General features: G+C 42.1%; 1 protein-coding gene across 3 annotated transcripts; it reads left to right on the top strand.

Annotated features, from left to right (window-relative positions):
• Nucleotides 1-277: 277 nt before the first annotated feature.
• On the top strand, nt 278-22,068 carry MELK (maternal embryonic leucine zipper kinase). 3 transcript variants are annotated; one of them, XM_009957692.2, is made up of 17 exons: nt 278-341; nt 612-697; nt 1,170-1,286; nt 1,804-1,947; nt 3,473-3,541; nt 4,688-4,780; nt 6,545-6,643; nt 9,529-9,597; nt 10,131-10,229; nt 11,175-11,261; nt 12,594-12,722; nt 15,220-15,366; nt 16,088-16,313; nt 17,888-17,981; nt 18,436-18,604; nt 20,697-20,800; nt 21,891-22,068. In XM_009957692.2, the coding sequence occupies exons 1-17, from the start codon at nt 278-280 to the stop codon at nt 22,066-22,068; spliced, it is 1,974 nt and encodes a 657-aa protein (XP_009955994.1). The 3 variants fall into 3 exon arrangements, with proteins under 3 accessions (XP_009955994.1, XP_086335843.1, XP_086335845.1); XM_086479717.1 differs by lacking the exon at nt 10,131-10,229; XM_086479719.1 differs by lacking the exon at nt 15,220-15,366.
• The last annotated feature ends 3,850 nt before the right edge of the window (nt 22,069-25,918 follow it).

The raw sequence follows: 25,918 nt of genomic DNA, 5'->3' as shown, positions 1-25,918 counted from the left end.
CCGCTGCGACGTCCTCTCGGCTCTCAGGCATTGCCCGGTGGAGGAAGCGGCGGCTGGGGTATCGTCACTGCTCCGGCAAAGGCGCCGTCCGCCCCCGCTGTTGAGCGGTGGCGAGGAGCCCCCGAGAGAGGCGAGGGTTTGGTGCCCTCCGGAGCTGCAGCAACGGCGCTTTCTGTGCCCGCGGGTCTGCTCTGAGTGGAAAGGCAGGAAGGCTGGCTACGCCTTGCCCTCCCTTGCAGGTGCTGAGGAGAATCGCGAGATCCCCGTTCCTCTCTGAATGGCTCTCGGAGACTATGAGGAGGTTCTCAAGTACTATGAATTACACGAAACTATCGGAACAGGTAGGCTTCAGCTGTGAATGCAAACAGCTGCGTGCGATCTGTTGAACCGCTTCAGTATTTCTCCTGTGGAATCCACAGGTCGTGTTTCGAGTGTGAGTTTTGAGGGGCAGAACTCTGGAAATGTAACTGGAAGTTTGTAGTAGTGGTGGCTCCTTCCTCTAATGAAGATACTGCATGCTGTGTACGCTGCATACTCTGGTGTAGCGGTGAGATTACAGGCAAGAAAGTATGTCATCACACTGAGCTTTAAACGTCTCTTTTGAATCCTAGGTGGGTTCGCAAAGGTAAAACTTGGGCGACATCGTCTCACCGGTGAAAAAGTTGCAATAAAAATCATGGACAAACTAGCTCTAGGGGTAAGCCAAAAGCTACTTAACAGCTGGTAGCATCTTCTGCTGTTCCCGTGGAGTTTGCAAGAGTGCGGGGGTGTGGCGTGTCAAAAATGTTGCGGGCTTGTCCTGTTGGCTGTTGATGGATGCTGTGGACTAGAAAGGGTTTTGACAGAAGGCCAAAAATGTTGTGCCCTCCTGTGGATAGGGCAATATTCTGTGGCTGTAAAGTGGAGAAAGTTAAAGTTTATGATAGCAATCCCATGTGCTGGTGAGAATACTGGCTATTTTCTGTCTGCCCCTCCAGATTTGCTCAGTGTGCCAGAGTTGTAGGGGAGTAACGGTAGAGCTATTGCTGGACTGAATTTGAGCAGTGGAGTTGTATGCTGTCATATACGTGCTGTGGAATTTTGTATTGCACAGCTGCCTGATGCTTACTGCAATGTATAGGCTGTCAAAGTAGTCGGCGATTTCATAGCTTGCTGTTGTGGTCTCTTAGGATGACTTGCCTCGTGTTAAAATAGAAATTGATGCCATGAAGAACTTAAGTCACCAACACATTTGCCGGCTGTATCACGTGATAGAGACATCCAAGAAAATATTCATGGTCTTGGAGGTAAGAAATGGTGTTTCTGCCATGGCGGAGGTTCACGGTTTTAGCTGTAGTGGTAGGTGATAACAGAGTTCAAATGAAACAATTCTTAAAAAGTGGTCTCTGAGGAGCGTGTTCAAGAAGCTTTAGTTTTAAAAAAAAGCTGGTTATGTGTTGCACACTATGTCTTCTTGACAAAGCTGCTCTTCACTGCTTACAATAAGTGAAATAACTTGAATTCCTACCCGGCACTCCAGTTATTTTTAAAATAGTGTCAGCAGGATATGTGGGACCTGCGTGGCTGTCACCTCCGGGCAGTTTACATCACCTGTGATGTGAGGGTGGCACGTATCTGTTGCCGTGCGTCAGGCAAGAGTCAGACTTCTCAGCTTGTTTGGTCTGCCCCGGTACTGACGTAGGGCACACTGGGATGCTGTGAGGTGAAGCGGAGGGACTGGAAGAGTGTCCTCTAGCTGCTGTCCAGTGCGCTGCTTGTTCAGATTTCATTACTAAATGTGTTCTGTTTCCTCTCCTCATGCAGTACTGCCCGGGAGGAGAGCTGTTTGATTACATAATTTCTAAGGACCGCCTCTCAGAAGAGGAGGCTCGTGTATTTTTTCGGCAGATTGTTTCAGCAATTGCTTATGTTCACAGTCGGGGATATGCCCACCGGGATCTCAAGCCGGTAAGCCTGAGTAGTACTCGGATCTGCCTAGATAATAGTGAATGCCCACTTTTATTTCTCCGTGAGGAGCCGGACTAAGTTGTGCCTTCTCCCTTCGCTTGTGCTTAGAGCTCTTTATGTAACATTGTCTGCAAGAGCAGTATTTCTGTTTGCTGCTGTGTTCCTCAGCTGAGCTGGATGTGGCTGTATCCGAGGAAGGAGCTGCTTCTGAAAGAGAAGCAGAACAGCATGGTCCAGGTGGGAGTGGAGCAGAGACATGGATGGGGCTTTGAACGGTGCTTAGGTGTTTTTGTTATCCCCTTCTTTCCAGCTTGTACCTGGAGAGGGTCTTCATGGTGCCACTGTGCTGTGCAAACTGTTTTGTTGTCATCCCCAAAGCAAAAAGTGATGCCAATAGGTTGAATAAGTGGTGGCTAGACAGAGGGTGTAGGGGAGATGTGTGCTACTGGACTCATCCTGCAGCTTTACTGTCATTGCAGTGTTTAAGCATAGGCTTAGGGACTGTAAGGCTTGAGTCCATATATTCTTGAAGGGGTTAGAAATTTGCATTTTTAGAGATGCTGGCATCTCTCAGAAAAGCAGCTTTGTAGTGTGCAAGTGTTTTCCTAGCCAGCTCATAAAATCTTTGTCTCCAAAGAGCTCCTCAAACGAAGCCTTGTAGGTACCTTTTGGAAGGAGTCTGCTTGTGGCTGGAAAGCTGGGGGATTTGTGGGATTGTGTGTTAACTTGGGTGGGAAGTGACTTCTGGAGGACTCTGCTAGAACCTCCTGCTCAAAGCGGTGTCAGTCCAAGCTTCTTGGGGCTTTATGCAGTCCCATCTTCGACCTCTCTCGCAGATGAGGCAGCGCAGTCTCTCTGGGCAACCTGTTCAGCTCTTCACTGCTCTTGTGAGAAGAAAGGCTTTTCCTTATTTCCAGTCTGAACATGTCCTGATGCCTGTTGTCCATTATCCCACCCTGCACTGCTGTGACAAGACTAGCTCTGTCTTCATGCCCTCCTTGTAGCTTTGGAAAGGCTGCCGTGAGGTGTCCGCTGAAGCTTTCTTGTCTACAGGCTGAACAAGTGTCTTTTCCTTGAGCAACTGCTCCAGCCCCCTGGGCAGACTGGTGGCCATCCACTGGGCTTCAGTGTGATGTCTTTCCTGTGCTGAGGGGAAAGAAACTCGATGCACTATTCTAGCTGAGCTGAACAGAGGACTGGAGTAACCTCCCCCAATCTGCTAGCTGTGTGGGCTCCTTTCCATACAGTCCGTGATATTGCTGGCCACGTCTTCTGCCAGAGCAGGCTGCTGCCTCACATTTAGATTGCTGGCTGCCAACCCCCCACCCAGGCTCTTCTCAGCAGGTGGGAACTGGTATTCCCCTCCTGGAAGATGGGATATATGTGTTAGCAATGGATCAAAATCACCCAAGGAGAGCTTTTGGTAAATTCTAGCTGCTGATGACAAGAGGAAAGGTGAAAGAAAATGTGGTTTTGTGGATAGTCAGGTTATTGAAGCATTCCTTGCTGCTTTCTCTTTTACCAGGAAAATCTGCTGATTGACAAGGAGCATAATTTGAAGCTGATAGATTTTGGACTTTGTGCAAAGCCAAAGGTAAGAGCATGAGTTGCTTTCACAGAGTAGAGCTAAGTCAGCTACCGCACGCACATAAAACAACACATGTCTGATTTTAGAGCATGATGCATGGACTTTCCCAAAGACCCGAAGTTCCAGCTGTTTGCATAGTTGTCATCCAAGGACGGGTGACTTGGTAGGGCCTTAACTGTGTGGAGAGCAGTTAACTGTGTATTATAACCAGACTGTTAGATCATTTTCTCCTCTTGCGCTTCATCCTCTATCATAGTCTAAGGCAGAGATCATCTTGTGTGTATAGCACCTGCTGGCCCATGTACAGGCCTGTGGTGTAAAGCTTATCTTGGTGTGCATTTTGCCCTGACAAGTTTTAATGGTGTATATCTTTTTTTGAAAGATTTGTATGGATGTGGAGACTGTGGATTGAATCAAATAGTTCATTCCAGTCACATTTACAAGTCCTCTGGTTCCATATGCTTGTACCCAGTTGTTTCCTGAGTTTAAAACTGGTTTCTAGGAGCCCTTTCTATTTGTCAGCTTAATATGCAAGGTGGGTGCTGTTAAGACGCACTTTAGTGGGAACATGGTCCTACTGATTCAAAGACAGTTCCTCATCCTGTGATTATTTTACTTGACTCGAGTTAGGGTATCTTGCAGTCAATCAAAACTATTAGACCATCAATTTGGTTGTATAATATCATCTTATTCTGATCTGTTCAGAACAAAGCCTAGGCAATGTAATAATATGGTTTTAAGAAGATCGTCTTTTGAATGGCTCTGCGTGAAGTTATTGCATTAAATATCATCACGAATAGCCAGCTAGCCTCGTGCCTGGTGGCCCTTGGATCACTTCTTCCCACATTCCATCTCTCTTCTCTTCACAGTCGCAAAGGGAAGCATTCTCATCAGAGGAGGCGTTGCGGAAAAGGCTGCTAGGATAATAGATAAATGAGCAGCTTAGGATCTGAACATTTATAGGATACTCGTGGTCTTTGGTAGTTTTTGCCTGGTGAAGCCATATATTACAGCAAAGCGAGTTAAAAGGTGAACATAGGTGCTCAGCAGAGGAAAATGAAGCCTCTGAGGCTCCTAATACATTGTTGCTAGAAGACTTCAGCTGTGTTAAAGCCAATGCTTCTGTGTGATCAGTTTTCTGTGTGATTCTAGGGTGGCCTCGATTACCATTTGAACACATGCTGTGGAAGCCCAGCTTATGCAGCACCAGAGCTGGTTCAGGGCAAAGCATATATTGGATCAGAGGTACGTAGCATGATTTTCCGTCAGGTTTTTTTCCCCTGCCGTGTAGTTGAAGAGGGTGGGGTTCAGATAATGCTCGCTTGGTTTTTCTTTCGAATACCGCTGGATAACATTGCCTAGGTAGTTCTCAGAAGCTGTGACTAGCCTCAGCAGTCATAGCCTGGGAGAGCACGTACTGCTCTTGGCCACAGATCATGTAGCTGGCTAGTTCGTCTGTGACTAATCCTTCACTGTCTCTGTTTTTTTACTCCATGTTTTAGTGCCTGTCCTCGTTTTGGCTGGGATAGAGTTAATTTTCTTTCTGGTAGCTCTTTCAGTGCTGTGTTTTAAATTTAGTGTGAGAATAATGTCGATAGCAGCAACCTATTGGCGTGTTGAGTAGTGCTTATCCTCAGTTAAGGATTTTGCCATTTCCCATGCTCTGCCAGCGAGGAGGTGTCCAGGGAGCTGGGGGGAGCATGGCCAGGACAGCCAGCCTGACCTAGCCAAGGGGATATTCCATACTACAGAGCGTCATGCCCAGTATATAAAGTGGGGGGGAGTTGGCTGGGAGGGGTGGATCTCTGCTCGGGCATCGGTCAGTGGGTGGCGAGCAATTGCCTTGTGCATCGCTTGTCTTTCCTTGGGCTTTATTTCTCTCCTTTTGTTATAGTCCTTTTCGTTTCTGTTGCTATTGTCATTATTATTATGATTCTATTTCACTATGCTTATATTAAAATTTTAGTTATTAAACTGTTCTTATCTCAACCTATGAGTCTTGCTTCCTCTTTTTTTCTCCCCCCATCTCTCCGCCCCTGGGGAGAGGGGAGGAGTGAGTGAGTGGCTGTGTGGTGCTTAGTTGCTGGCTGGGGCTAAAGCATGACAGTTCCCTGTGAAACAGTGACTTAAACTCCTTCCTTCTTCTGCACGTTCTTTCAAGCAGTGATTTGTTCTGTTAATGATTCAAGTCTTGTTGTAGATTTTTGTGCAGACTCAGTATCTTGCTTGCTTTACCAGGCCTGTCTTTAGCTTGAAATTCCTGTATGAAGACTAGCTCTCTTGGTCCTGCGTGGTCCAGTAAAATTTGAGAGAAGAAAAAATATGGAGTTACCCGAGGTTGATTCCATGTCTAGAACATTTGGACCTGCTACTTGCCTTTGTCAGTTCATCCAAAATGCTGTAATTGCCATCCCCTCAAACTTCGTAAACTGCTGTGCAGTTGGATGGAGTCAGTCTTTTTGCCACTTACGTACCTTTGCACCACTTGTCCTTGGCCTCTAGCTCCAGCTTTCTTGTTTTGTTTTGAGTCGTTTCCCATGAAGTCCAGTGCTTTTCAAGTGTCCTTTTTCCTTACGGTCTAAGTGGGAGTTACAATATGAGGCATGTGGAGCTTGTGCCTATACAAACAGAGAAGAAGCGGTTGGGCTCCAAAGTTGACTGTAACCGTGCTGACAGCTGTTGTAATCATCAATGCGTTACCACACAGCATCCCTTGTGATGAGATTGACTCCTTTTTGCCAGTGAAATCTTTGTAGATTGAAGGTGATGCAGCAATTTAGTGACCTAAGGAAAGCATATTGGTTTTACTAGTGCTCTAGCCTGAGTGAATTGAAAATGGAATTTGGGTTGTGTGCTTTTGCTGGTAACGTAAGAGGTCTGTCCAGAATCAAGGAGCCTACTTTTCATGAGATGGTTGTGGGCTTTGCCAAAGGGGGACAACATTACCTGGGTCCAAGCCATTTCAGATAGACCGGGTCCATGAACTTCCACCTCACTTTTATTTTTTAGGCAGATATTTGGAGCATGGGAGTACTGCTGTATGCTCTGCTGTGCGGCTTTCTTCCCTTTGACGATGACAATGTCGTGACTGTCTACAGGAAGATCATGGTAGGTATTTGTGGTGCTAGAACACACTAGGAACAGGCATCGCAAAGTGTTACGAGAGGGCTTTGCTTTTCTGATGGCAGAACCTGTTGTGCTGTGCCTAGGGTGAAAATGTCTATCTGCTGAATTTTGTTAGACTTGGCTACCTTTTTCCCATCAGCATTTTGTGGATTTCTTTCTATCATCAGTCAGCCTGTGCAGTACTCTAGCTTGGTCCTATAATGTGCTCAGACATTGAGTTTCAGGAGAAGCATTTTCTTGCTGGTGGGCTGGATTTTTGTATCTGAGCCTTTATCTGGCTTCTCTCTGTATGGTATGGAATAGGATTATGTCATTTGATTGTCTAAAACCAATGTTCTTAAATGTCAGCTATTCTCATGTCTAGGAAAAGCAGGATTCTGCATCTACTATTATGCTTTCCTCCTCCAAAATGAGGGGGAAATGTAAGACACCATAATCAACAGAGAAAGTTGAACAAGTAGTAAGTAGTAGAATTCACTTATTGGTCCTGTTTCCCTGTAAACTCCTCCTGATGCAGCTGAACTGCTGCTGTTCCGCAGAGTACACACACCTCCACCGACCGCTTCTGAGCTACCCTAAAAGTTATGTTGATAAAACTTCTAGTAAGCAAGTGAGGGGAGGAGTTGGGCAAGGGCTTTGGCTTCCTCTACCTGTTTCTCCTTCTCTCCCTCAGAGCCTGGTGTGTCTTAAAAGCCCTGAAAAACTCAGAGTGTTCAAGGACTACTCTGGTGGGAGGGAACTGACAGGGAGTGTCACAGGGGGTGTTTCTGGGGTGCATAATGATCAGAGCTCTGTAAAGTGTGGGATTAGTTCATCAGGCAGCATGGCTTTTTTTAGGCTGGAATTGGAGTGGACTTGAGTACCTTACAGAAGATCTGCAGGAAGCTCAGTTGGAGTTGCTGTAAAGAACTTAAAAAAATAAAAGGACGCAATGTCTAATCGAGCCAAAGAGATCATGTAAAGGTGCTGATATTCAGATGAGTCACCATGAAAATGGCAGGACTTTCCTACTTGCATAAGCATTGAATGTCTCCAGTTGGATGGGACCCATGAGGGCCATCGGGTCCAACTCCCTGCTCCTCGCAGGACTACCTACAACTAAACCATAGGACTAAGCGTTGTCCAGGTAGTGTTAGCAAGCGCTTACAATTTCTCAGTAGAATCTCTGTAAAGGGGAATCTGCTAGGTCATCAATCAGACCTTGGCTACCTTTCCCTCTCTGCTCATGAGTAGTGGTGTCTGCCAATATGGTTAGTATACGTTAAGAATTTGCTCATTTATAAGCACACTTTTGTAGGATGACAGAAAGTCCTGAGTTGTTTGGCCTGACAGAATGTTGACTGGTGAAACTTGTTTAGGTGAACTGAGATGACCAAGGTTTAAAACTTAGTCTGGGTGCAGTTGAAAACTGGCAAGATCACAAGTGTTAAGATGCAGGCTTGCTATTTCCATTCTGAATTTGTTTTAATTTTATGTGGTTGTGAACTGAAAATTGCTTGAAATGAGGACACTTACACAATTTCACACGTTAGAGATCCTGAAATTTATTGTAATCACAACAGGGAACTATTGTTCCAAGGCAATGTAAGAATCTGTTGCTTGAATCTAGTTGGGATCATGCAACTTACATGCAATGTTTTGTTCCCTGGAATGTTCTGCATATCTTCATTTGGGAATACTTGAATAAAGGCCTCCACATTTTGAATGAAAAATCCAGCATGTAATGTAACTTCAGTAAAAAATACTTTTGTTTCTGGTGCAATCTTAAGCATCTGGCAGCTATTGCAAGCTATTCACCTTCCAGCATTGCCTTCAGTCACGTAGATGCTACTTTTGTTTTGCCTTGTCTCGTGTTCAGTAGCGGTATAACCTAAGAGCAGATTTCATGTGTTGCTTGCCTTGGCTTAGTTTCAGAGTGAAGGTGGGTTGTGAAACAGCCTACAGGCTATTTATAAGTAGCTCATTAGTAGCGGCTGTAAACACGTAACTTGTATTCTTTAACCTGCGATGTCAAAGCAGTATGTACTCACTTAGAAATGTGTGGTGCATAGAATACCAGCTGTTTTGTTATTGAGGCATTTCTTTGTAGAAAGAAAACTGCTGTGACAAATTGATAGTGAGGTTATTTCACAATGGCTGTTTACTGATTTTTTTATTTAGTTTCATTCTCCATTTTCACAGAATCACAGGATGGTAGGGGTTGGAGAAATAAATGATCCTTGATGGTGAACTTGGTTTGATTCTTAGCTACTGTTGTTGTACCTCCAATCTGAAAGCCATTTTCAATTTTCTTCTAATCAAGAATTAAAAAAAACCCAGTAAATAATTTGGTTGAAAGAAACTTGCCTGCTAGATCTGTAACGTTTTTCCTGTCTGCAGCATGAGTAGAGATGGAAACTCAAGCATTACATGTAAAGTATTTGGGGAGAAGGGAAATACCTAAATGTTGAGGATGGTTTACTTTTAGTGATTTCAATGAATGCTCACATTTCAAAATGCTGATATCAGTTATGCTCCAACACGTTTTCATTCCTAAAATTTCAGTGTCTAGTTGATATTGTGAAACAGTGCAATACATAAGGAGCAGGTTAGCTGCAAAAGTGGACTGCGATGGAAATGTCACACTGAGTGGATGAAAACTGCAGCTGATAACTCAAACGCAGTATTTTCCTTACTAACACAGCTGGGGTTTAGGACTACTGTTAAATGTATTCATCTCGTTCTTCAATACATTTAAAGCTAAGTTTGCGTGTGCCTGCTCTTCTTTTTTTTGACCAAATACAATTGTTGCTATCATCCGAGTAATTTAGCCATTCCTTTGGAGCTAGCTGTTGAAAGTTCATTCTAACTCTTCCTCTTTTTTGCAGAGAGGAAAATACAGTATTCCCAAGTGGCTCTCTCCTAGCAGTACGCTATTACTTCACCAAATGCTGCAGGTAAAGGTATTGCTTCTGTTCAATAGGTCTATAAAGTACTATTGCATAGGCCAAAACGCTACATCAATTAAATCCTTAAATATTCAGTGATTAAACAAGAAGTTTAATTCTTACAGATTTTTGAAGAAAAGACTAATATTGCCTTCTGCTGAAAATTCTTGGAGCAGAATGACTGGGTATAGAAATAATGAAGCAAAGTTTGAACGATTAAACAGCAGCCTGCATTTGGTTGTTCTTAATTGTGCTGTATAAAAAAGCGCGTCTTATAAATGAAGCTAAACGTACTGAATATGCATTTGGGCTGCATCTAAGCAATCTAGTCAATGCTAAATATTCCTGGAAAGTTGATTGTAGCTGTAGGTTCTTGAACTGCTCCTGACAACTTGTGTGCTTGACCTTCCTTTTGGTGAAGCTATGACACGGTTTTGGTTTCCACTTGAGCTTCTAACCACTCCAAAAGTCAGAGAAGATGACTTGGTTCTTCAGTTGTTCTCCGTGATTTAGGTATCAGCTTGATTTTTGTTGCCCGTTAGGTGGACCCAAAGAAGCGGATTACGGTTAAACATCTCTTAAGCCACCCTTGGCTCATGCAAGGTTACTCAGATGCTGTTCAATGGCAGAGTAAATACCCAGTAAGTATACTTGTCAGATGGATACTGCAGTATTGAACGTAATCTTTACTGGCTTGTTACTGTCCTCACAGTATGGGGCTGTGAAGTAATTTCTGCAAAGATGAACTTGGGGGTGGCCATCGTTCCTTTCTGATTCTTCTTGCTGTCAAATTCTCTTGAGGAGCAATTTCAAATGTGTTTTCATTGTATTCTGCAGCTGATGCTTAATTTGCAAAATAACTGACTTCCCATCAAAACATGAAATATTTCTGTGTGTGAATGACCAGCTGATCCTCGCAGCTGCTTGGTCCATACTTTGGTTAAGGTGCAAATCACAAATGTTCTGGAGAGCATGTTAGACATGATTATGGTTTGTCTTGTACCTAGTCCTCATCAAAATTTGTAGGTTGAATAAAAAATTGACCTCATTGAAAGTATGTCTCTCTATTGCTGGTTTAACTTGTCTGAGAGACTACGGTAGAATGGAGAGGAAAAAACCCAAACAAGTAAGTTTTGAGAAGTTCCTGCGTATTTGCAGGCAATGCTTCCCGTTGGCCACTGGATGACACTGTTTCTCTAGCTACAGAGCAGCTTTTCAGTGCTTGCAGCAGCAGTTGGAGCTGGCTCTAAAAAAGCTGTGCATGTCTGATAGCTCTGAATATTTATGGAGAGATGAAAGGTGGTGTCCATTCTAGTGAAAATCTCATCTGCTGTCAGGCTTTCTTATTTGTATTCACAGCCTCTCACCAAGGAGGGGCCAGACTCTGAAGTTGTTGAAGTTGTATGACTTTTTAAGTCTGTTCCCTACCATATTTAGCTATGACGCTCACTATTGAAAATACCAGGTCTAAAATCATGGTTGATTATTGACTCAGCCCACTGGGTTTCATGGCAGTGTCACAGTCCGATATGGATTATGAGACAACTTGAAAGCCTTGTGCTTCAATATCTGTCCTGTTCTTGCAGCTGAGACATCTTGATGAAGACTGTGTAACAGAGCTTTCTGTGTTTCATAGACAGAGCAGAGAGAGTATATTGGAATTAATATCAGAGGTAAGAAGTATGTATCAGTAACTTATAGTAATTAAACAATAATCCAGTAAATAAACTTATTGTATTAACAGACTAATGCTCAGGCACAAAATTTTTAATACTTTTCAGATTTAAGGAGCCCTTGCAGAACTCTAGAATCTAGCTGTAGCTTATAACTATAGATCTGAAGTTGAAATTAGTTTTTTTTTTTACTTGTGCTTGTGATGTGTCCTACACCTCACTGTTATTTCCCATCAGGGTAAAATACTTCTGAATCTCTTGAAGTCCAAATAGATTTACAGAAATTTATAGCTGAACAACAGATGCTGTTTGCTGGGCTAACTCTTTGCTTTGAAATTGTTCAGTAAATAAGGGTGGGGGAAAGACTAAGAAAAATATCAGAGCATCACCCAGACAGACTATAAAATACATTTTTTACAGTTCTCACCGTGTTTAAAAAGTGAGGATGCTTAGTCACTTTTGAATACAAATGACAAAAGTTGAACTGACTGATTCTAGAAGAATTGTACAAATGTTAGCAATGACATTGCAGGCTACAGAGAGACTTAAAACATGATGCGTACTCCAGCCTTAACCTGAATCTCTGAGAATCTCCCTTGAATCTGAGTTTTTTGCTTCTTTGTGCATGATAGCACTGACATAGTTCTTTGCTTTGGAAAAAGGGTTAGGCTTTCCACGTAACTGTAGTAGAAAGAGACTTAAAATGTGTGTGATACTTAAGATGGATTTGTGGCATTAATGCTACTTGTTCTTCAATTATAGGAAATAATCTGAATAATCTATCTATATGGGGTGATGTCCTTCCAAATAGGTTCGTGGCATTTGCATAGCCCTTTACCAGAGGACTTTGAATCCCTTATAACTAAGTCAAACCAATTGTACTGTGCTGCAAACCTGACATGCCTTGTACTCATGTCCTCACACAAGGAGAGTTGTTGAAAAACATGCAAAAAGTTGGTGACGCTTATGTGGGGAAAAATGGGGGGGGGGGGCACGACTTCCAACAGATTGACTTTGGTTGACATATTGGCTAAACTGAATTAATAGCTTTGCCATTCACTTTAGTAGATAGATTCTGGCCCAGCATTAGTTTTCACACTAGTGTGTCCTACAAACTAACTTGTGAAGAACAACCACCATAGTCTGTTTCTTGATCTCAAACACATAATGTGAGTCAACTGAAGTCTGAAATTACACTTGGGTGATCAAACATTGGGGATGCACATCAGGTAGGAAAACTTTGAGAAACACAGACATTTTCAGAAGGTTGGGCTTCCTTTGTACTTACCATGTTTCCAAAGAGAAGATTAAAATACTTTCTTTTTCCCTTAGTGGAAATATGACCAAATGTCAGCAACATATCTCTTGCTTCAAGCCAAGAAGGCTCATGGCAAGTGTATTCGCTTAAGGGTTCCATGTCTAACAGGGCATGCCAGTACAACACGATCAGCAGGCCTCGAGGTAAGTTTTTTGAATTTTGAACAGGACAACATACTGATTAAAATGCTGCTCTGCCTGGGAACACAGGCTGGTGCCCTGAACATCAGCAAGATGGCATATGTGCAGTCAGCCAAAGTCTTGGTCATTAAAGAGTCCAGTCTCCTCATGAACATGTTTTAGCAAGCTGGGCTTGTTCTATGAATTGACATTTGTGGAATAACTATCTGGGAGGACACGGTGCGTTGTGAGTACAACACAGAACGTCCCCTTGGCTACTCACAGAAATGGACTAAAATTGCCCATTGTCTGGCCCACATGATCATTTGAGATTTTCTTCTGTGATGCCTAACTTCTTACTGCACTCTTTCACATTTGTCTCTAAGTATTTTATACCTTGCTAGTTGGATTTAACATGGCTTAGTAAGGGAAGTCTTCTGAAACATCCTGGCATGTCATCTGGATGGTCTGCTTTGAGATGACATGGATGCTACATGTGCTGATGGTTAAAGCAGAGACACCCATTCCTTCCTTGTCTGTTTCCTTTTAGAACACAATCCCAGAGAGGATTCTGCCTATTTTGAGTAAAGGAAACATGTTGCTGATGTTTTTCTGATGAATTGGATTCTCAAGTGGTTTTATGTCTCTTACAGTAATTTCTGTTCCTGTGGTGTGGTAGCAAAGTGCAAATAGGGCACTTCAGAACTCGTCTAAAGTTGCTGAATTGGTTGCAGAAACATTTATAATATGCAGCTATGTGTGATGTCGGTGATACTCATCTGTTTGACAAACTCAAAAGGATTCAGTAAAATTGCAGACTTCCTATTAGCCATTCCCCCTTGAACTGTAGACATCTATGTAAAATTGTTAACTAGCTATCTGAATGTGCTATTCTCTGTATAGAGACAAGCACTCAGAATAAATACTTCCTTACGTATCTGATTCAATTGCCTGTAAATCATTTCAGTTCACTCATATGACTGCTTTGGAACACAGATGAGAATTTTAAGATTACCAGTGCTGCATAACAGATCGTGAATCTTAAGTGTGGCTGAGTGTTCATAATGTGATGTCCATGATCATGGTGGATTAGTCTTCTACACTCAGATGATTTGAAGGTGGAGGTTCTCCAGATTCAGTAGCGCTGATGCTGTGAAGTTTGTTCATCTCTGGTGGTGTCCTAGGTAAATTGATTGGGCTAATGCTACTATTTAACATATGCATTATGCCTTCACAGGTGGTTGTGAAAATCATGTCTACACAACACAACCTATTAGTCCTTCTACAGCGCTCAGGATGCATTTAACTTACCTGCATGTAGATACTGTGTGTGAATATCGACTGATTTTGATGAAATGCCCAACTATCAAAGTTCTCTAGCTAGAGCTGGTCTCATGAGAAGACAGCCAAGCAAACAGAACCTTTAACTTGCCAGCTTCTGAATTTGGTGACACAAGCTTGTACATAATACTGCCTTATTTCAAGAGGTTTGATGTAGAAGGATATTTAAAAAAAAAAAAGAAATCACCATGGTATGAATTGCATCTGGAACATGGTAGCCAAAGAATCTTATTCAGGCATTCATACTGTAATGGGATGTGGTTTCAACTACAGTATTGGGCTGTTAACTTCTTGGCTGTAGTTATCAGCCCTCCAGTAAGGGCTTTTTAGTAAGCCATTGTAGGAGGTCTGGCAGCACACCAGGAAGCTCTGTTTCTGTTCCAGCTGTACAGAGAGATCTGACCATTGCAATATCCCTGATGATAGGCTAAGAGAAAACTCACCTGCCAGCAGAACATATCTTCCTAAAATGGTGTCCGTTCCAGCTGACGACTGATAATTTAAAATAACTATGCAATTTCACTGAAGTGGTATGAAACAAGTTCTTGGGAAGAGTTTACTGAAAATAGCAAAAGGTGTTAGAAAATAAGGATACTGTGATATACATCTGATTGTATGTGGTGGGAGCCATGAGGGTTAGCAATCTTGGCCGAAGTTGTGAATCCTGTGTTTTAATAAATGACAACTTTTTTCAGGGCTAGCAGATAGATGAAGGTTTGTGAATGCTAGTTCAAGTGCCATGGTGGATTCCATAATCATATGTTTTGGATGCAGTGTGTTTACCTTTATCCAGACCCATTTCAGATGCTGCTGCTTTCTTTTTCTGTGTTCTTTCCAGTTTATTACTTGGCTTTTGGTAAAAAGAGCTTGTGTTCCAAGTCTTGAATTCAAAGGCAGGTATGTTTTGTGAGTTGCTTCTCTTCTTGACGCAGGTCGTAAAAGATGACTTGGTAATAGTGCTTTGAGAATAATTTCACATCTGCTTTTGATACAAATGACAAATCCACAATGACAGTATTAAACTCATATTATAAAACTTATGTCACCAGCATGGGAGCTGCCGTTAGCTGTTAACCATAATTAGGAACTTGAGAAAAAGATAAGGTTTAGATTTTAGCGAGACTTCCGATGAAATCTTTTAATTCATGCAGTGGAATTTCAACTGAATCTTTCTTTTCAGTCTGAAAAAGCTGTGACATGTGAAGATATGCCAGACTGCAGCGAAATGCCGCATGCATTTGGATCCATGGAATTTTCTGATGCAGCTCTACTGTTTGAAGAATCTCCGTTAGAAGAGTTTATTCTAAATACTCACAGAACAAAGCAGGTGTTTGAAGAACAAATACTAGTTCCTCTAAAAATAAAATAGATACACTTTTCTTAATCCAAAAAATCTTACTGTACATAAAACTTATTACATACTTAAATGTTTGGTAGACCCTGGCTAAGGGGAATTACGAACTGAGTAAAGAAATGTTTTAAATATATAGCTGAACATAAATTGTGGCTTCCTAAAGCTGTAGGTCATGACTCATTTGAGAACTTGAGCTTTGACATTTAATTTGCATAAAAACAACATCTAGGGAATGAGTAAATGAGGCAATGAGAATTTTAAAATTGATAGGAAAACAATAAGGTGCAGCAAACAAGATCTCAGAGCTAGGCTAGAGCTGGACAAGTCTTTGAAGAAGTTCAACCTGTCTGTTTTGGATAAGAAAATCCAATGAAGCAATTAAAATGATATAATTAAACCAGATGAAAACTCTTAGCTGTGTTTAGATGAGCTGGTGAGGAATGGTCTTAAATGTGCAAGCTGAAGATTTAGAAGAGCAGATGAAGAAGTGGTAAAAGACTTGATGTTTATTATCGAGTTATAGAGAGAATCGGAAATGTTGGAGAGTTTTTAACTATATTGCTCAATAGGCAAGTGTTGTATGGTATTTTTAACCTGCTGCAATTTTAGAATTTCCTAGTCTGTAACATTCCTGAATGTGATCAGAATACGGCAAAGGATGTCTTTTTTTTTGTTGTTGTTACATCTCTTGTAGCATTCAAAGCATGATTCTCAAGTGGATGATACAGGATTCACAGTGTCAACTCCAGTGACAAGAAAAGTGGCATCAAAGAAGCATGAAAACAAAGAGAATATTGATACAGAGTCAGCTTTAAGAAATGAAATGCCCTTTACATTTCCTGCTCCAAAGACTCCTTTTGCGAAGGGTCAGACTGAGATGCAAGTAGAAACCATACCCTTTCGGGCACCTGCCTTCAATGGTATGTTGAGTGTAAATAATGAAAGACTCAGAATGTACACGTTGCTTAGGAATGATTGTAAATTCAAATTTGAACACCATACTTGTGTATCCAACCCACCTGTTTCTGGAACACTTAACTTCTTTTTGCCGTATTCACCAGCCTGGTGGCTCTAGTACATCTGGTAAAGTGCTGCAAGAGTGTTAACCGTATATCAGGGCGCATTACTTGTATGTTAATTGCAGAAGTCATTGCTGCTTACAGCATCACATGTGCATGCCTTTTGGCACACTCTGATGTGGGGCCAGGTGCTGTGTTCCTAAAATTTGCGACTGGTTCCACTTTTCTACAAAGGTTGAGAACACAATTTTCTCAATGCTCTGTATTTTCTTCATTATTACCTTGGGTGAAAATAAAGGTATACTTATAGTCAAGTATGCTTTTATTGCTGCTTCTAAGAGAAATCTAACTTTTGGATTTCTTCTGGTAGCATACCAGCATTTTTATAGTAACAGTCCAGTGTGGCAGTGCAAATACTTCTGTTAACAGGGTGTGGATCTTACAGTTATGTGGTAGATCACAGAAACCTGTCTAAATTATGTCAGTTTTTCCGAGTTGCCAGAGATTTCTGTCTTCAGCCTATCTAGTCCAATCTTATGAAAAATGATCCTGTATGTACGTTACCATTCCCTTCAACCATTAGCATAAAAGTTTGGGTGTTGGTACCGTAAATGCTAACTGTCCTTCAAATGCCAAGGTCTCCTTACAATAGGAGACTCTTCTGTAACAGATGCTAAGGAAGATTGTTCAGAAACAGTAAGTCTGTGCAGGCTGATTCAACTGACAGGGGATCTTGGACATACTGCTGTTCAATGACGTCCTTTGTAAAGGATTTAAGGCAGTGCACTACAAAGACTAGTTGTTTAATGTGAGTTTGATTTTTGTCTTAAGATTGTATGTGGTCACTTGTGAATTTTGACTTCGTGGTACGTTTAAAAACAAAGTTAGGTACTCATTCTGAAGTGGGAAATGCAGAAACTTCAAACATTGAAATTGGCTTTAATTGTAACAGGTCATTTGCTGACTGTTTCACTTGGTGTCTGCCTCTGCATGTTCAAAACCATGCTCTGCAGAACTGTCGATGTGTGGGTAATAGAACTTTTTGGGCTGTCATGTAGCGTGTAGTATTAAACACGGCTATATAAACTCACACCCTTCATACAAGGGAAACGGCTTGGTAAAGAGTGCAACTATTTGACACCGTGAATTGCTCAGCAGTCATTCTGGGGCCAGTGGCAAAGCAAGAAAGCAGTTCTAATCCCCTTCCTTTCCAAATTTCTAATATTGAACTGCACTGGTCGCTCTAGGGCTTGTCTTGTTGAGCCCTGGGGAAATCAGTAGCAGCTCTTCTTTGTAGAGCAGGGTTGGTATTGTTGTTATATTAAAACCATATTTTTATCACTCTAAAGATACAGGCCTGAGATAGAAAAAGGGGCTGATTTTAGAAATAAATTATTAATCATGAGAAATCCTTGCTGGAGAAAAGAAAATCCTTCATGCAAAAACATACCTGCTTTGTCTTTGCCTTCTTTCAGAGACCCAGTTCACTACAGTCACCCCAATTAAGAAACCCGCAAACCCAACAAACACAGATGAATCAACAGTAGCTGAGGTTCTTCCCGAAAGAAGGTAAATGTCAGTTATTTGTATATGCTTCTGCTTTAGAGCAGGGCTACCTTAATCCATGCACTGCCTAGAAAGCCTCGTTACAACAGCAAGCTGTTATTTCCATTCTCTTCGTAAAAAAAAACAAAAACAAAAACAAACCTTCCTAAAACCTCTTTCTACGTTCACTAGGAAACACTGAAGGCAGAGAAAAGTTTTAAAGCTATGCAACTCAGTTATCTTCAGAATATATTCCTATTTTCCATAATGTAAGTTGCTTCTTATTCCAGTTCCCCAGAGGGCTGCAGTTTATATATACATCTCTGGGTTTAAATCTCAAACAGAAACTCATAATACACTGCACTTGCTTTGGTTTTCTTCATTCTGTCAGGCCTGGTAATGTTTTAGTGACATAGCTGAAATAACTAATTTCTAAACACTGAGGAAAAATAAACTGATTAATTTGTTCATGTAACAGGGGTCATTCAGTGGAACTGGATCTCAACCTAGCTTACATGGATAGCAGCCAAAAGAAAAGAAAAGCTAAAATATTCGGAAGTCTTGAAAGAGGCCTAGATAAAGTGATCACAATGCTTACACCAAGGAAAAAGAAACGATCTGCTAGAGATCGCCCAAGGAAACTTAAGGTATGGTGGTTGGAAAAATATTACATTAAAAGAAGTATAATTATTGAAAACATCCAATGCCTTTAGAATCAGTCTTGTGAAAACTTCTGTGATATGACTTGCCTGCATTCTACAGTAAAGTGCAATTGCTCCTACTGCGTCTCTGTTGACATGATAATGTCCCAGTTAACACCAGGAGGTGTTGTGTTACTCTGGGCTCGGGCAAGTCACCAACAGATCAAGGAAGAAGTTTGGCCGTTGCTTTTTAATATCCTGTCTAAACCAAATGTGAGGGAAGCAGGTTGGTTTTAAAGGAACCCTAGCTGAAAATGTTTAACCTTGTTATTTGTAGAGATACTTCTAGCTCTCCCACTAAAAAAATAAGGTTTTTTTATAACATTCCTGGCTTAAGCTTCTGTAGTCCAGGAGCGATATGTGTGTTCCAAGATAGTCTTTAGATGTCAGAACCTGAGGTTAAATTTAAAGCCAAAAATACTACATCTTATGAAAAAGTTTCTGACACTGTTGTCATAATTTTGATTTTTAAAGTTTTGATGTCACTGCATCCGAGCCGGTTGGCTACTTATTCTTCTTTAAGTAGCCATAGAAAAAGCAGTTCCTCAGATAGTGCATTGCACAGAGCACTTGTATCTACCAAAGTTATTTTTAAATTATGAATATGACTCATGGGGTTAATATTAACTGTGTAGAATACACATCAAATGGCATTGGCATAATACTAGTGTAGAGAACAGAATTGTATACATCACTCAAAACCAACCAATACGTGTCAAAAGTTACACAAGGAGGAATTTATGTTTGAGTCTGTGGATGACAGGTTTGAAAAACCTGATTGACATGAAAGAGGCAAGGCTGTTCTGAGGCACAAACGGCTCCATAGCAATAAGTGGTGTATACCTTCAGCTGACTGGCTCCTGGAGCTGCAGCTGCAGGACACCTGCGGTACAGTAAGAGCTGCCTATCAGTTAAAGGACTGCTTTGTGGTGTTTTCAGCCTGTGTAAATGAAATTCAGCTACTGTATTCCTGTTGGAAGCTTTTCCAGGAGGCACTGGTGAAAGGCAAGGTGGCAGTCTTACAAGTTCAGGATATACGGTGGGCTACAAACCTGACCAACCCATGGGACAGGAGTCCAGACTGTGCCAACAACTTGGGAACTGAGCAATTGGAAACAAATGCTAGATCTTCTGTCTCTAAAAGCTTTTATCCTTCTGCATCAGTTTCCCCTGTCCATAGTATATGCAAAATTACTGATCCATGTCTAGGGACACTGGAGTACAACAGGGGAAGATAGAGCTTTATTTCGTAGTTACGGCAGTTATGGCAGGGAATTGCATATGTTTTAGGCTGAATAAGATGTGTAAGAACCAGTCTCTTTACTCTGACTTTGCATCTTCAACCTGTGTTCACTTCTCAAGCTATTTTATGATTTTGTCTTCTCTCATCTGCCTCTGTGGCTTCAGAAGCTAGACAGAGCATTTGTAGGATCTTACAGGTGGCGTACACTTTCTCCTGTTACATGTGGGTGTCTGAAAGTTGTTCATGAAGCCACTTACTGGACAAATCCATTATGCAAAGTACTAGATGTGATATAAACCCCCTATAACAGTAAGCTTACAAGTAGTCAGTTACCTTTTTTCTTTAAACACCATGACGCTTTAATCCTAGAAATGCCACATGGTGCCATGCCTGTTCCTTGATGTTGGAAGTGCTCAGTCTCAGCTGGGCCACATGCTACAGGCAACCTGCACGGCCAGCTGCAGAGCGTGCAGTGGGCGGTCTTCCGTAGTGCTCCCCAGGAATCGCCTCTGGGTACTTCTAACAGCCTCCATGCTGCCCTGGCCTGTCACTGCTACTTTGGATTTTATGGTGGATTATAGTTTGGAGGTGCTCTGATATTAATTGTCCAATGGTTGTTTAGTGTTCCTGTTGCTACTACAATGTCTTAATTATGATTGTAGTGGGAAGTTAAAGCATTTGTCACTATGGTTAGCTGTTCCAAACTTGCTTTGTGAAAACTTCTCATAATGTCTTCAGTTTTAGGAGAAAGATTTTTTTTTTTTCTTTACTTTTTAATGAGCTAACTACTTTTAGGCACACTATAATGTTACCACCACTGAGCTACTGAATCCAGACCAACTGTTGAATGACATAATCGCTGTTCTTTCAAAGAAGCATGTGGAATATGTTCGGAAAGGGTAAGTGTAAAATATGACGACTCCAACTTGTATTTGTCTTAATAGTCAGTACTGCAGTCCTTGATAAAGTATTTAAACTTACTTTCTTGGCCCCGTGTTGTAAAATACAATAATTTTACAGAAAGTATACAGAGCGCTAAATGAATGTGTGCAACAAAACCCCTCCACTCAATGCAAAACGATGTTAAGTGAGCTCTAATAGACCTCTTTGACAGATATGAACTGATAATAGTGAGGTAGCCCTTGGAGGCTGATGTGAATTTTGTCTGCCTCTTGTGAAATTGTACATACAACAGGTTTGTTAGGGTGCAGTCACAGGACCAAATCGGACAATTTTAGGAGATTGTGTGGATACCTTTTAACCCTCATTTTTGGCAGTTAAAAGAGGTTAGCATTTAGCCAAGAGATCAAGGTATTTGAAAAGCAACACAGAATCCACACACCTTTCTGTGGATTATTTTAATTTGTAGTATTTACTGACCAGAGTAAGGTACTCAGAGTAGGATTAGTTCCTAGTTCTGATCAAAGCTTAATGTCTGTTTCCTGTTTTCCCAATGCACAAAAGAAATGTGCTCACTTCTATGAATATGCATTTTCTAAAGGTCTTGAATATTCAAATGGTAGGCATTGTAGAACACTAGAGTATACTTCAACTCCTGATGCATCTCAGAATCTGGAAGGACATCGATTTGCACAGAAGCAACTTCTCCCATTGTAATGATTTAAACTCCACATTCATTTTTTTCTGCTTTTCCACACCAGTTGAGCTGTAACCAGCCTCTCAGTGGTGTCTCTGCAGAGAGGAGAGCAGTCTGGTCTAGGAAAAATGCAGGAATATCTCCGTCCTTCCAGCCCTGAACCCTGAGAACAGGGCCTGTAGCTAGCAGTGGTTCCTGTGGCTGGGTAGGACCTTGGTACTTGGGACTAAAGTATTGGAAGCTCTCGGTTCACTAAGTTCTGGGTTGTTTCCCAATATTCTGAATAGCCATGGGATAATTTCTGTGAAGTGCTGTTATTAATTAAAAATTGTGTTGCAAAACAAACATTAAACAGTTGGATGATTATTCTGTTTTTCCTTTGTTTTCTACAGTTATACCCTGAAATGTCAAACACGGTCAGATTTTGGCAAAGTGACTATGGAGTTTGAGTTAGAAGTGTGTAAACTCCGTAAACCTGAAGTAGTGGGTATCCGTCGACAACGGCTTAAAGGCGATGCCTGGGTCTACAAGAGACTGGTGGAAGACATCTTATCTAGCTGCCAAGTGTGACTGGCTGATGCGTGTGCTGAGGAAGCAGCACTTTGTACTGAGGCTTTAATCATAAACTGTTAGGTCTGTTCAGGAAAGTAATTCTTTGTCACATCCACAGCTGTATTTTAAAGTTCTGTCATCTTTCCTGAGTTTTTGACTATCCCTCTTTGCACGTGTGCCTTCTGTATGTTTTCTTTTAACATTAAGTTCGTAATAAATGTTCTGCAACTGAAGAACTCTTCTGAAATAAAATTATGTAAGGTGTTCCCTCTCTTGTGTATTTTTCACACGTGTGAGTTAGAAAAGTATTGGTGTTTGTATGCTGAAGCTTATTTTGGTGTGTCTTCACTTATTGAGTACATGTGGAACAGAAATAGTCATTTGCATAATTCTCTTCTTGTCTCTGCTTAAGTAGGATTTATTGAGATCATTAACTAAGTCACAGCTGTGGTTCCCAGAGTTACACTGTGTGCTCAGTGTTGTACAAAATAGGACCATCTTCAGTAAATGTGGAGTCAGGAGTGTTAGGATTTAAGCTCTGATCCCCCATAAAACATCACTGTATCTCATCACTAAGCCTGGTGCTGAACAAGTGTATGCACTTTCTGATGCTCTTGTGCGAAGTGATCATCAGGTCATGGTGTTAAGAACAGCAGCACCTTTGAACTGTTGTGAATGTCTGCCGAGCACTTGTGTTGCCTGTCTGTAGCAGTATTGATGCCTTTAGCCTTGCTTCAGTAGCAACCACACTGGATAAATCCAAACAGCAGCAGTGGGAAGACAGATGTGTTGAAGCTTCTCTCTATGCAGAGATGTCCAGCAGTATCTAGGCAAGCTGACGATGTGCTGCAGGCTTTTCTTAATGCACCTGAAGGCAATGGTGGCATATGTTGTACGTAAACCCCTCGTTATTGCCCCTTGACTACAGCCTGAGGCTCACCACCTGAAAGGTTGGGTAGGTGGTGGGCAGTTGAGTGTTGTTGCACGCTTCCAGCGACAGAGGTGAGCTAGAGCTGCTAACTAAAACTGTCTGCTGACTATCTGTGACACTGGAGTAACTAAGGGGATGTGTTTGTTAAAGCGCTTACTGACCAAGGGAGAAGTGTCTGTCATTTTTTTTCAATGCCATTGTCCCTTTGCTGCCCTTTAGACAGGTAAAGGAATAGGGAAGCTTTTAGTGAATTTCAAGAAAAAGTAGAGGTGTGTGCAAGGGTATGCAGAAGGAGGTGGCTGCTGCCCTGTGAAGCGTTTTTCGTCAGGAACCTTTTAGATGCAGACAGGGAAAAAAGGGACAGCAGGAACAAGACCATGCAATGGCACAGACCTGACTGAGAAAAGGTAAGAGAGGCAGTAATGAGGACCAGAGCTGGTCAGTCATGTTAATTGATAAAGTTCATTTTGGAAGGGTTATCTGAATGAGGCCCATGTCACATGGGAGACTTGGGAAGAGGGGGAAGTCAGAAATAAAAAACAGAAGGATGCAAATCTGACAGACAGAAAGACAGCAAACAGACCTGGTCGGTCACAGCAGCAGATGGGCTCTGGGAGAAACTGCAGCAACCCGGGACTTTGCAAGGGGTGAGGCTGGAAGCACGAGGGTCCGGAAGGTCGGAGGGGGTTAGTGAGCCGTGCTGGTTCTCGGGGGACCTGCAAGTGTGCGTGTGCTGGAGGAGGCAGCCATGCTCTCGACATCCCTTAACTGCTAATACAGAAAACTAAGTGGCAGTGCCTGCACAGTGCAGCAGATCTTACAGGTGGTATGTGACCAGCACACGAATTCAGGGTTTGTGCTGATGATAAAAACATACCTAACTTACTGCTCTAACAAATTACTGCTTAAAGCTTCCTATCAGCACTTAAATGCTTTCTGCACCTGACTCCTCCAGCTGCACTATTACACTCCCATTTGGTTTTCGGATGCTGAAATTTGAGTCTGCTAAGTATCACTTAGAAATCAGCTAAAAATGCCAGCAGTGCAGCCAAGGGCTGTAGCTGATATGTAACTGGAGCACAGCAGTAATGTGCAAGCTCTGGGTTTTGCTTGCTTGCTTGTTGTTGGAATACAAACTTTTCCCCAATAATTTGGCTTCTGCCTGCAACTTGATCTGAATTGAAATAAGGGTAGAAGAGAGAAGAGCTGATTGCACGAGGCATATTGATAACAGCCTAGCTAATGAATAGCATGATATGTGTTTCAGATCACCAGTCACAACTGCAAAGCCCAAGGGCTGAAGAATTGAAACATTCGCTTGCTTTTGCATTCATTGAGTTTTAATTTCAGGAATTACTACAGAAGTATCCTGAATTATCTGAACTGCTGCCACATAGAAGCACATTTTGTGTGAGTAACTATCTCCTCCCTATGGTGACGAGACTGATGTTATGAAAGGACAAACAGTAATTAAGATGTCTTGTTCTTTCCTTCTTTTTAAGCTAAAAACAACTGGGAGATAATTGATTCAAGTTGTCTTACAAGCTCTGATGTGTGAAATAAGGTTCCTCTTTGTACGCTACTGTCCTGACTTTTTTTGCTAATATTCCTTGCTGTGAATGAATGACATCTGGTGATAGGAATCAGGGAACGGGCAATAAGCAAGATTCGTTTGTGCTTTCTTTGAAACCAAACTGCTGCTATGCTATCAGTAATTATTTTTTTTTTTTATACTGAGATTGCTGGAAGTCTATTTCAGCTGATCACAGGTGGAACTCAGAGGGAGGCAAAAACAAGGGTTAACAAACAAAGGAGCTGTGCAGATTACAAGGAGCAGGGGTTGTGTGCCAAACTTGTGGGAGCCTCTGCACAGAGGAACACAGGGCCTGAAGGCTGGTCTTGCTTCCCTGTGTTCAGACTGCTGCTCTCGCAGGCAGCCGGGTTGTGTAAAGTCATGCATATCAGTCAGTCTTGAAACCGACTGATATGCTGAATTTAGGACTGTCCTAACTTCGTTCCCTTACTAGGAACCTCTTTTACAATCTAAACTTAATTTGTGTGCGTTATTGTGTTGTCCTGGTTTCAGCAAAGGTAGAGTTAATTTGTGACTGGTAGCTGCTATAGCGCTGTGCTTTGGATTTAGGACAAGAATAATGTTGATAACATGCTGATGTTTTATTGGTTGCCCAGCAGTGCTTATGCTCAGTTGAGGACTTTTCAGCTCCTCACCCCGTCCCACCAGTGGCAGGCTGGGGGTGCATGAGGAGCTGGGAGGGGATGCAGCCAGGACAGCTGACTGCAAATGGCCAAAGAGATATTCTGTACCCTATGGCATCATGCTCAGCATATACAGCTGGGGGAAGAAGTGATGGCTTTTGTCTTCCCAAGTCACTGTTATGTGTGGTGGAGCCCTGCTCCCCTGGGGATGGCTGCACACCTGCCTGCCAAGGGGAAGTCGTGGATGAATTCCTTGTCTTGCTTTTCTTGTTTGTCTGGCTTTTGCTTTACCTGTTAAACTGCCTTTATTTCAACCCACAATTTTTCTCACTTTCACCCTTATGATTCTCTACGCCATCCCACCGGTGGGGAGTGAGTGAGCGGCTGGGGGCAGGCTGAGTTGCTGGCCGGAGTTAAACCACAACAGTTACACATGAATGTGTTCTTGGTGTTACTGCTAAGCTTAAGTCTTATCTCTCCACGACGCTGTCATTTGTCCAAGTATATGAGGGACCGTGATTTACTGTCACGCATTTTGTGAGCTTGAATTAGCGAAGCTCTTGGGGCCTCCTCTTGGCTCTCCCTGTCATCATCCCAGTGTCAAGCACTCTGCTGGCTGACCTTGGTTCATCTCCCTTTGAAAGCAGGCGGTGAAACTGTCCCTGTTCTTGTAAGTCCCTGTGTAGACTTCATGCAATCGCAACGTTCTAGCAGAACTAC

The sequence above is a fragment of the Leptosomus discolor genome, chromosome Z, assembly GCF_034619465.1.
Source record: "Leptosomus discolor isolate bLepDis1 chromosome Z, bLepDis1.hap2, whole genome shotgun sequence".
In the NCBI taxonomy this organism is placed as follows: domain Eukaryota; kingdom Metazoa; phylum Chordata; class Aves; order Leptosomiformes; family Leptosomidae; genus Leptosomus; species Leptosomus discolor.
Note: the sequence above shows the minus strand (reverse complement) of the source record. Positions and strands in the feature narration are given on the sequence as shown.